Source organism: Spermophilus citellus (genome assembly GCF_964194105.1).
Source record: "Spermophilus citellus genome assembly, chromosome: 12".
In the NCBI taxonomy this organism is placed as follows: Eukaryota; Metazoa; Chordata; class Mammalia; order Rodentia; family Sciuridae; genus Spermophilus; species Spermophilus citellus.
Genome location: NC_138198.1, coordinates 103,406,034 through 103,418,413, shown reverse-complemented (window position 1 = coordinate 103,418,413; position 12,380 = coordinate 103,406,034). Strand labels below are relative to the sequence as shown.

General features: G+C 39.2%; 1 protein-coding gene across 1 annotated transcript; it reads left to right on the top strand.

Moving 5' to 3' along the window:
- The first annotated feature begins 863 nt into the window (after window positions 1-863).
- Window positions 864-11,865, top strand: ATP5F1A (ATP synthase F1 subunit alpha). Its single transcript, XM_081262809.1, has 12 exons — window positions 864-1,019; window positions 2,813-2,891; window positions 4,641-4,810; window positions 6,103-6,276; window positions 6,497-6,663; window positions 7,809-7,957; window positions 8,790-8,941; window positions 9,046-9,270; window positions 10,048-10,155; window positions 10,268-10,412; window positions 11,363-11,513; window positions 11,643-11,865. Exons 1-12 carry the CDS (start codon window positions 960-962, stop codon window positions 11,722-11,724), a joined length of 1,662 nt encoding a protein of 553 aa, XP_081118935.1. The 5' UTR covers window positions 864-959; the 3' UTR covers window positions 11,725-11,865.
- Window positions 11,866-12,380: the final 515 nt, after the last annotated feature.

The following is a 12,380-nucleotide window of genomic DNA, read 5'->3' as shown; positions in this document are numbered from 1 at the left end:
ATTTATTGCTAAATTTCAGTAAACTAAGCAAATTTCAATAAACTAAGTTGGTGCAACCACTATGTATGGAGAAAATGATTTTTATGTTCTTTGTCCTTATTTATTTTTTTACAAAATACATCCCTGCAATTTTGTTTTACATTCCTCCTCCCCCAAAGTACTTTTTTAAAATTTTTATTTTAAGACAGGGTCTTGCTATGTTGTCCAGGCTGGCCTTGAATTTGCAATCCTCCTGCCTCAGCTTCCTGAATGCTGGGATTATAGACGTGTGCTACCACACCTGCCTGAATACTGTGTGTGTGTTTTTTATTTTTGGTACTGAGGACTTAACCTAGGGGCATTTAACCACTGAGTGGCATCCCTAGCCCTTTTTACTTTGAGTTTTGTTAAATTGCTTATGGTCTCTCTAAATTGCTCAGTCTGGGGGGCTGTGGCTCAGTGGCAGAGCACTTGCCTAGCAAGTGCGAGGCACTGGGTTCATTTCTCAGCACCACATATAAATAAGTGAATAAACTAAAGGTCCATCAACATCTTAAAAAATAATAATAATAAAAAATAAATTGCTCAGTCTGGCCTTCTCAGGGTTAGCCAGTGCATCCTTAGACAAAGTGATGCTGGGAACCGCTTCTCTGCAGGTTCCGCTACTCACGTGGTCGCCGGGGCAACCACAAGGTCAACTGGAAATACTAAAATAATTGTACAATGAATGCTGAGCCGAAGCTGGCAACAGGCGATTCATTCATTTTGAGGGTTCAGCTTAAAAAATAAAAAGAATACTTAAAAAATAAAGAAACCCACCCCTCACACTCAGAAAAGCAGATTCGCATCCGGTGAAGCGAGGGGCGGTACTTCCGGATCAGGTGGGCCGGCTGCATTGACCTTCCTCGGCGCTCGGCCATTTTGTCCCAGTCAGTCCGGAGGCTGCGGCTGCAGAGGAACCGCCTGAGCAGAAACCGAAGATGCTGTCCGTGCGCGTCGCCGCGGCCGTGGCCCGCGCCCTCCCTCGGCGGGCCGGGCTGGTGAGCGCCGCGGATTGGAGCGGGGCGGCAGCGGGTGGCGGTGTGCTGGCTCTGGAACTCTGCAGCGAGACTGAAGGGTTGTGGCGGACGCCGCCATCTTGCACTGTGGCAGCTCGGCTGGGCGGGTGGGCGAGCGACAGAAGGGTCATTTTGCTTGCCATCCATGCGAAATGGTGCAGAGTGGTGCCGGGGAGTTAGTGACCTCGATGTTGCCGCGATATGGGGGTCTCCTTAGGATTCTAGTCTGGGCCTAGAGCGGCCGGAGCAGAGGCCTTGGGTGAAGGTCAGAAGTTGGGTGCTAGCTTTCTCAGAGGACGGCTCTGGGGCTCCTTCCGGCTGATTGTCCCCATCTGGTACTCTGAAGGTCAGAGGACTGCTGTCAGCTCTTGCTGAAGCGAGTCAGGGGAGCCTGACATTGTGTGAAGGTCAGCAGGACCCAGCATTTTACCTCTAGTCGGAGGTCCGTTCAGAGCAAAGCACACGTTTCTTGAATTCTTCAGAAGCGGTCGTGGTTTCAGTATTCAGTAGTGACTCAATGCACAGTAGTGACTGCACATCGTGCAGATGAAGAAAAAAAAATCTTTTTGTGTGGCCAATATATCACAGCAATGAAGCTGGTTTCCAAATTGTTTCGGGTTCACCGAAGACTGCTTTGTGATTCCTTGACGTGTACAGATTTCGTCCTTGAATTGTTCATCTGGTGGTTTGAGGAATTGTTGGACAGTGTTCAAGAATTCAAGTCTATTGTAAACGCATTCACATTTGCCTCTTTTATCTCAGAAGTAATCTGAATTTGAAAGGTGAAATAAATATACTGGCCATTTTGCTGCCCTAAAACAGCCTGGTAGCTTCTTGATTTTCTGTTAGCTGCAAAACATTTTAAACTATTTTCATCTACCTCCTATAGAAGGCAGTAGCTTCAAAATTGACAGTGACCTGAAGATGTGGTGGTGAACATTTGTGATCCCAATGATTGGGGAGCCTGAGGCAGGAGGATCCAAATTTTAGGCCAGCTTCAGCAATTTAGCTGGACCCTGTTTCAAAATAAAAAGAGCTGAACTGGGGATATAATTGAGTGGTACAGGGTCCCGGTGTTCAATTCTTAGTACTGCAAATACACAAATAAAAGTTGATAGTAACCAATCACAGTATTCTAATTTGAAGGAAAGAGGAGGAGTCCAGGTTGCTACAGGATTTATTCATGACAGTAGAAAAAAAAAAAAAAAGATCCACATGCCTTATCCTTTTAGTTTCTTAATTTAGCTCTAACATCAGTTTTTGTTTGCTTGTCATTTTCTTTAAAGTAAAATTGGGACCATATTGAGATTATATTGAGATTTGTTCTTTAGGAAGCTCTGTCATTGAGCTACATTCCAAGCCCTTCTTTAAATTTTTGAGTCAGGGTCTCACTTAGTTGCCAAGACTGGTCTCCTGAGTAACTAGGTACAGGCTGTGCCACTGTCCTCAGCTAGGAAGAAGTTATTAGAATTTCTGCAACTCAAGTAAAATCTAAAGCTATAATAATAGTACCTGATTGCTTTTAAAGGGAAAGATACAAATACTTTGTTAATAGCTGCTTTTTAAAATAGACTCCATTTAAAAAGAATTCTTTTATAAAGGAACTTTATTATACACTCAACATATACCTAAAGGTACTTCCTCAACTGAATAATACACTTCAAATTTTAAACAGAATATTTTAAACATACTTTACATTTTTATCAATAATTTGATCAAAATATGTCTGCATTTGTGAAGCTTGTCAGTTTCATGAATGAATATTCTTGCACTAGGTCTCCAAAAATGCTTTGGGATCATCCTTCATTGCTGCAAGGAACCTCCATGCCTCTAATACCCATCTTCAGAAGATTGGTAAGTCTGTGCACCACACTTACCACCTTATCATTAAATGAAAATATAATTTACAAAGATTGTATAACTGTTGGGCTTTTTTTTTTTCCTTTTTCTGTCATTTTTAGTTACTACAGAATCCCAGATTCTTACACTTATTTGCCTTTTAGCTTTGTCTTGATATAGGTTCTGTTGTTCTACTGAAATGAACTCTAGTTATATATTTATTTATTAGTACAGCTTCTTTGTTCTGGTAATTCTTGTGCAAAAACAAGGACATTGCAGTAGGTACCCTTTCTGATTTAGGAAGGAGTTCTTTTTCCTCACCTAAAAGCATTAGAAAATAATGAGCAGTTCTTACTGATATGTTTTCAAAGGCAGTGGCCACTCCTTTATACCTGGAAGTCTGAATTTGCAAGTTGCAAATGCAATAGAGAAATAGGGAGGTGAGTATAAGAATATGCTATAGGTTGGGGAATTTCTTTGGACATGTGTAGTTTAGGGCTTTTTGTCCTTTTTATTTTATTTTATTTTTTAATATTGGGGATGAGCCCTGGCCTGCACACATGTTAGGCAAGCACTCTATCACTAAGCTAAATCACCATTTTTTTTTTTTAATTTGAGTTAGGGTCTTGATAAGTTGATGAGGCTGACCTTAAACTTGTGATCCTCTTTCTTTAGTCTCATGGGTAGCTGGGTTACAGGCATATATCACTGCACCTGTCTAAGTGCTCTGTGTTTTATACATATGCTGTTTTGAATCTTTAAATTTCTTTTAATGCTGGGGATCACACCATACATAGCTTTGCACATTCTAGGCAAGTACCACTGAACTAAACCCAACCCCAAGCCATAAAACACATTCATGTTTTGTATGGATTTCAGCCAGAAATGTAGGTTTCAACATAGGTATAGGTTCTTTGAAAATTAAACTAGAGGACCAGGTGTGGTGGCACATTTCAGTAATCCCAGCTGCTCAGAATGCTGAGACAGGAGGATCACAAGTTTGAGGCTAGCCTGGTAAACTTAGTTAAGACCCTGTCTTAAAATTAAAAAAAAAAAAAAAAAAAAAAAAAAAGACCCTTAAAGGTCTAGGGATGTAGCTCAGTAGTAGAGTGCTTGCTTAGCTTGCTTGAGACCCTGGGTTCCATCCCTAGTACCACAAAAAAGAAATTAAACCAAAATGTTTAGCTTTGTTAACTTCTTTTTTTTATTTATTTTTTTTTTATTGTTGGTTGTTCAAAACATTACATAGTTCTTGATATATCATATTTCACACTTTGATTCAAGTGGGTTATGAACTCCCATTTTTTTTTGTTAACTTCTTGCCTGTTTTACATTTGACTTGTGGAGTACATGGCTTTGAATCATTTTCTTTTTTTATTGGGATGGTGGGTACTGGGAATTGAACTTAGGGGCTTTGGACCACAGAGCCACATCCCCAGCTCTATTTTGTATTTAAAGATGAGTCTCACTGAGTTGCTTAGTGCCTCACTGTTGCTGAGGCTGGCTTTGAACTTGCACTCTGCCTGCCTTATCCTCCTGGGTCAGTGGGATTATAGGCGTGTGCCACTGCACCCAGTTGAATTTCTCATTTTCATAGTGGTCAATATCCAACTTTTTTAGAGTCTTTTGTTACATTTTAGATTGTAATTTGATTATTATGATCACAAAACTTTCTTGTTGGGAAATGGGTTTTGAGATCTTAGGACCATGTGTGTGTATATATATATATATATTTATTTATTTATTTTAATTGTTCTCTCTTAGGCACTGCTGAGATGTCCTCTATTCTTGAAGAGCGTATTCTTGGAGCTGATACCTCTGTTGACCTTGAAGAAACTGGGCGTGTCTTAAGTATTGGTGATGGTATTGCCCGAGTTCATGGGCTGAGGAATGTTCAAGCAGAAGAAATGGTAGAGTTTTCTTCAGGCTTAAAGGTAAGTTAAAAATCAATATTTTGGTATTTTAGGATCTAGTTTTTCTCAATTCCAGAGATTGTGTAAGATTTTTTAAAACTTTCATTTGTTGACTTTAGATATACCTGATAATGGTGTATTTTGACATATATGCATAGAGTGCAACCCATTCCAATTAGGATCCCATTCTTGTGGTTGTATATGATGTGGAGTTACATGGGCACAGGAAAGTTATGTCCAGTTCATTCTACTGTCTTTTGTATTCCCATCCACCCTCCCCCCTTCCTTTTATTCCCCTTTGTCTGATCCAATGAACTCTTATACATAATTCCCCTTTCTCATTGTGGGTTAGCATCCACATACCAGTGAGAACATTCAGCCTTTGTTTTGGGGGGGGACTGATTTATTTCACTTAGCATTATATTCTCCAGTTCCATTCATGTACCAGCAAATGCCATAATTTCATTTTTCTTTATGGCAGTGTAATATTTGTCAAAAACTTCTAAGTCTCAATTTGCCTCGGGCCCCCCCATCTTTGTTATTATGGATTAGAAAGGTATTTGTGTGTGTGTGTGTGTGTGTGTGTGTGTTTGACGGGGGCGGGGGGCACTACTGGGATGGAACACAGGGCCTATTGCATACAAGACAAGCACTCTACCACTTTGCTGTATCCCTAGCCCTTTTTTAAAAAAAATTGCCAGGCTGACCTCAAACTTGTATTCCTCTTATCTTAACCTCCCAAATAGCTGTGATGACAGCCATGTGCCACTGTACCTGGCAAGAGAATAGTGTTACAAGGTTTTGTAGTGAGGTAACAGATTTAATCACACTGACTCCAAAATATAAAATTTTAGTGAACCTTTGCCCAAATGTCAGTAAGTTCAAATCTGGTTGTTTCTTTTCTTTCTTTCTTTCTTTTTTTTAAACTCCCTCACATGCTGGGGATCAAACCCAGGTCCTGTTTTTTTCCAAAAGCATTTGATAACTTCAATTAAATTAATTTTTGGTGTAAAGTTGAAAGTTGGTGACTTTGTATTATTGATAGTGGTGTAGCTATCAGAAGTTCTGATGATACAAGTCAACTTTGTATTAGGTTGAGCCTAATTGGCCAGTGCAATGGCAATAAAAGTTGTGGGAGTCATGGGTTCTCTAGGGGGAAAAAAGAAAATAATAGGGGCAGTTTTATAAGATCTGCTGTGGATAAAGAGCCTCTTGATATAGAAGACTGTAGAGCCAAATTTACCATTTTGACCCCTCTTATCTTCAGTGTATACATTTTTACTGATGTTCAAATTTTGTCTTTCAATTGTAAGGGTATGTCTCTGAACTTGGAACCAGACAATGTTGGTGTTGTCGTGTTTGGGAATGATAAACTAATTAAGGAAGGAGATATTGTTAAGAGGACAGGAGCCATTGTGGATGTTCCAGTTGGCGAGGAGCTGTTGGGTCGTGTAGTAGATGCCCTTGGTAATGCCATTGATGGAAAGGTAGGTTTGAAGTTTATTAGATCTGTTTGTAGCTTCTAACAATCACCATAATTGATTATTCTGGGGGCTCCTTTTTATTTTAAAAATATTATTTCTTAATTTGTTTCTCTTTTTGAGATGGGGTGTTGCTGTGTTGGCCAGGCTGATCTTGAACTCTTGGGCTCACTTTTTAGCCTCCTTCAGTAGCTAAAACACAGGCTTGTTTGTTTATTTTTTACAGGGTCCAATTGGTTCCAAGATCCGTAGGCGAGTGGGCCTGAAAGCCCCTGGAATCATTCCTCGAATCTCTGTGAGGGAACCAATGCAGACTGGCATTAAGGCTGTGGATAGCTTGGTGCCAATTGGACGTGGTCAACGTGAGCTGATTATTGGTGACAGACAGACTGGGTAAAGACTTAAGCTTGTTAAAAGTTCTAGCTAAATTTGCTTTATATAAAGATTACTTTTTCATTTTGGAATGATAAATGCTCTGGCTATACTGGGACAGTAGAATGTGATATGAAGATTAGTAAGTAAAATTTTAGTACTAGTAAAATCCTTTGAAGTGTTTAGTAACTTTTTTTTTTTAATTTTTTTACATTTTTTTATTGGTTGTTCACAACATTACAAAGCTCTTGACATATTATATTTCATACATTAGATTGAAGTGGGTTATGAACTCCCAATTTTACCCCAAATGCAGATTGCAGAATCACGTCAGTTACACATCCACAATTTTACATAATGCACTAATAGTAATTGTTGTATTCTGCTACCTTTCCTATCCCCTACTATCCCCCCTCCCCTCCCCTCCCATCTTCTCTGTCTACCCCATCTACTGTAATTCATTTCTCTCTTTGTTTATTTTCCCATTCCCCTCACAACCTCTTATATGTAATTTTGTTTAGCAATGAGTGTCTCCCTTCATTTCCATGCAATTTCCCTTTTCTCTCCCTTTCCCTCCCATCTCAAGTCTCTGTTTAATGTTACTCTTTTCTTCCTACTCTTCCTCCCTGCTCTGTTCATACTTGCTCTCATTATATCAAGGAAGACATTTGGTATCTGTTTTTTAGGGTTTGGCTAGCTTCACTAAGCATAATCTGCTCTAATGCCATCCATTTCCCTGAAAATTCTATGATTTTGTCATTTTTTATTGCTGCATAGTACTCCATTGTGTATAGATGCCACATTTTTTTTATCCATTCATCTATTGAAGGGCATCTGGGTTGGTTCCACATTCTAGCTATTGTGAATTGTGCTGCTATGAACATCGATGTGGCAGTGTCCCTGTAGCATGCTCTTTTAAGGTCTTCAGGGAATAGTCCGAGAAGGGCAATAGCCGGGTCAAATGGTGGTTCCATTCCCAGCTTTCCCAGGAATCTCCAAACTGCTTTCCAAATTGGCCGCACCAATTTGCAGTCCCACCAGCAATGTACAAGTGTACCCTTTTCTCCACATCCTCGCCAGCACTTGTTGTTGTTTGAATTCATAGTGGCTGCCAATCTTACTGGAGTGAGATGGTTTAGTAACATTTATGTTTACTGTTTCTTAAGGAAAACATCCATTGCTATTGACACAATTATTAACCAGAAACGTTTCAATGATGGATCTGATGAAAAGAAGAAGCTGTATTGTATCTATGTTGCTATTGGTCAAAAGCGATCCACTGTTGCCCAGTTGGTGAAGAGACTTACAGATGCAGGTATAAAAGAACTCAGTCCCATTGCTGTTGTTTTTTTGTGGTACTGAGGATTGAACTCAGGATGCTGTACTGTTGAGCTACATTACATTCCCAGCCCTTTTTTTGGTTCTGGGGTTTGAACTCTGGGGTACTCCCCAGCTCTATTTTTGTATTTTATTTAGAGACGGAGTCTCATTGAGTTGCTTAGTGCCTTACCATTGCTGAGGCTGGTTTTGAACTTTGAATCCTCCTGTCTCAGCTTCCCGAGCCTCTGGAATTGCATGTGTAATTGCGCCTGGCTCTCCTTTTTACTTTTTTTTTTTTTTTTTTTTTTTTTTTTTTTTTGAGATAGGGTCTTAAGTTGTCAAGGCTGGCCTCAAACTTGGTGATCCACTTGCATCAGTCTCCCTAGTCTTTGGGATTGTAGGCATGCACCACCATACCTAGCTCCATTTCTGTTGACGCCTATTGCTACTAATCCTAGAACTTCTAGTTAGCAAAGACTGATTTTGTTTACTCCCTAATGAACTACATTTTATAATATAAATAAACAGGTTGAAAAAATGGGAAAGTAATATAAAGTACCAATAAATGTAAAGGTTTTGTTAGTTTTTTAAAAAGTGGATGTTGTTTGGCAATTTTTAATAGTAAATCTTTTTACCACTGAGTAATTTTTATTATAGTAACGTCTAATTTAAAATCACAACTTGGCTGAGGATGTAGCTCAGTGTTAGAGTGCTTGCCTAGTGTGGGCAAGGTCTGAGATTCAGTCCCTGTTACCACAAAAAGTAAATAAGTAAATAAAAACACAGTATCCATAACCTCATAAAATGTAAAACTTTTTCCTCCTCAGATGCTATGAAGTACACCATTGTGGTGTCAGCCACTGCTTCTGATGCTGCCCCACTTCAGTACCTGGCTCCTTATTCTGGCTGTTCTATGGGAGAATATTTTAGAGATAATGGCAAACATGCTTTGATCATCTATGATGACTTATCCAAACAGGTCAGAGGAACTATTTAATCTCTTTGTATGTTTGCAGTACAGTGGAAGTTGATATGAAATTTCTGGTTATTAGGAGAACTTCACAACCCTCTTCTATATCATAGGCTGTTGCATACCGTCAGATGTCTTTGTTGCTGCGCCGACCCCCTGGTCGTGAAGCCTATCCTGGTGATGTGTTCTACCTACACTCCCGACTGCTGGAGAGAGCAGCCAAAATGAACGATTCTTTTGGTGGTGGCTCCTTGACTGCTTTACCAGTCATAGAAACACAGGCTGGTGATGTGTCTGCTTACATTCCAACAAATGTCATTTCCATCACTGATGGACAGGTATTTAATGATTAAAATAACTAAAAAGGGTTTGTTTAATTCTAAGGTACTGGGTTAGACTAGTATCTATGAACTGACTTGTTAAATGTATTTTTTACTATGGAAAATTTTAAATGTATATAAAAGAATAATATAATGAAGGGTTACATATTCGTTACCCAGTTATCATTTCACAGGGTAGTATGCTTTATTCTCTTATATAATTTTGAAGCATATCCCAGAGATGATAACACTTCCCTTGTAGTTCTTTCTTTTTTTGGTATGGTGACTGAACCTGATGCTTAACTATTAGCCATAGCCCCAGTACTTTTTATTTTGAGACAAGTCTTGCTAATTGCTAAGTTAATGAGGCCGACCTTGAACTTGCAATCATTTGGTCTCCGCCTCCTGAGTTGTTGGAGTTACAAGCATATACCACCTTGCCGAGTTCCCTCATCTTTCTTTCGGTATAAATTTATTGGGACACAATACCTTTATTTTATTTATTTATATGTGGTACTGAGGATCGAAACCAGTGCCTCACACATGCTAGGCAAGTGCTCCACCACTGACCTAAAACCCCAGTCCCTTTTCCCTTAATCTTAAGCACATCCTGATTCAGCAGTAGGTCATGTAGGCCAGTTTGGATTGTCAAAGATAGGGTACCTCTACCATGAGAAGTCACTTAGCATTCTCTCAAGTTTGGGGTTTCAGTTTGTTGGCATTTTAATTACTTAAATTTGAATATAATTGATTTCTTTCTTTTAGCCTTCTATCATATGTATTTTTGCATTGTAGATCTTCTTGGAAACAGAATTGTTCTATAAAGGTATCCGCCCTGCTATTAACGTTGGTTTATCTGTGTCCCGTGTCGGATCTGCTGCCCAAACTAGGGCTATGAAGCAGGTAATTTTATATCACTTTGGCAGAAAGGGGTATTAGGTTAAAATCTTGAAGTATTCAAAATCAGCTGTATTTGTACAGTGCTCTTGTTAATACCAATTTTACTGTATTTCAGGTGGCAGGTACCATGAAGTTGGAATTGGCTCAGTATCGTGAGGTTGCTGCTTTTGCACAGTTTGGTTCTGATCTTGATGCTGCCACTCAACAACTCTTGAGTCGTGGTGTGCGTCTGACTGAGTTGCTGAAGCAAGGACAGTATTGTGAGTTGTTTTGTCATTTGGTTGTAATCCCAGACCTACAGAGCTACATCACCTGTCATAGGATATTATCTTTTATCAAAAACACTGCCTTTGAGTTCAGTGTGTGTCTGTTTTATCATTATTTGAACGTAAATGCTGCAAATTTAGTGAAGGGGAAACTTGGTTCTCTTTTTTGGGGTACCAGGGATTGAACCATTGAGCCACATCCCCAGCCCTTTATTTTATTTTTTTTTAAATTTTGAGACAGGCCTCACTAATTGCTAAACCAGGCTTTGGATTTGGCAATCCTCCTGTCTCAACCTCCTAAGCTGCTGGGATTATAGACGTGTACCATTATGCCTGGCATGTTTTTTGTTTGTTTTGTTTTTTCTTTTTTAAATAGTTGTAGATGAACATAATACCTTTATTTATTTTTGTATGTGATGCTAAGGTTCAAACCTAGTGCCTCACATGTGCTAGGCAGGTAGTCTACCACTGAGCTACAACTGCAGCCCATTCTTCTTATTTTCAAGAATTAAGAGCCTATTGGATCCCGTTCCCTTGGCTATATGAGTATGAATTTGGCAGATTTTAAAGGAATCTGAGTAGATAGAGGTGTGTTTAGTGGTATGGTGCTTGCCTAGCATGTGCAAACTCCAGGTTCCATTCCTAGGACTGAAGAAAAAGAAAGTTACTATGTTTTTTACCTTGCCAAAAAATGTCAACAAATTATTTACCCCCAAAATAGTATTAACAGTGCCAGATTATAGTAGTGCTTTTTTGGGTTATACTTAGAAAGTGATGCTTCTGTTTATTGGGGAGGGAGGGGAAAAGGAGTGTTGAAGTAGAGTTATAGGCCAATGAGTATGTAAGAGAAAGTGATATAGGGATATGTAAGTAATTGAAAGAAAAAGTTTCTCCGACTTTGGTAACATGACATTTTCTTTGAGCAACTTACTTGTTCTTTTTAGCTCCCATGGCTATTGAAGAACAAGTGGCCGTTATCTATGCCGGTGTAAGGGGGTATCTTGATAAACTGGAGCCCAGCAAGATCACCAAGTTTGAGAGTGCTTTCTTGTCTCATGTGATCAGTCAACACCAAGCCCTCTTGGGCAATATCAGGTATGAATCCAATTGTGGCCTCTTTTTGTAATTTTAAGATACCAAAGTCTTAACTCCTTTTTAGTTTTTCAGTCAGTGATTTTTTTTTGTCCAGATCAGAACTAATGATCTACTTTTATTTCCTAATAGGACTGATGGGAAGATCTCCGAACAGTCAGATGCAAAGCTGAAAGAGATCGTAACAAACTTCTTGGCTGTATTTGAAGCATAAAATATGGATTCACATCAAATACTGGTTTGGTTTTTGTCATCATTTCTTCTAGTAACATCATTTTCATTTATAAAAAGATTACTCTCATACTCCTGCTGTGCAGAAATTACGTTAAAAATAAAAGTTCCATGTTGTGTGGTAGTTTTCTCTTTTGCTTTTGCATGGTACTGGGAATTGAACCCAGGGGTGCTTTACCATACCATACCACCAAGCTACATTCCCCAGCCCTCTTTTGTATTAATTGGGGATGGACACATTTTGTTTTTCTTTTTAAATGTGGTGCTAGGGATTGAACCCAGGACCTTGTGCATGCTCAACAAGTACTATACCAACTGAGCAATATCTCTATCACCTTATATATTTATTTTATATGATGTTGAGGATTGAACCCAGTGCCTCACACATGCTAGTCAGTGCTCTATAGTGGAGCTACAACCCCAGACCTTTTTTTTTTTTTTCTTTTAGGCAATGTTTCATTAGTTGCTTTGGGCCTCACTAAATTGCTGAGGCTGACCTTGAACTTATATCCTCCTGCCTTAGCCTGCTGAGTTGGTGGGATTACAGGCATGTACCACCATATCCAGTTAAAATGACGATTTTATAATTTCCTTTATATATTGATTACCTGCCATTCTGTCAAAAGTAAAGCTTTCTTA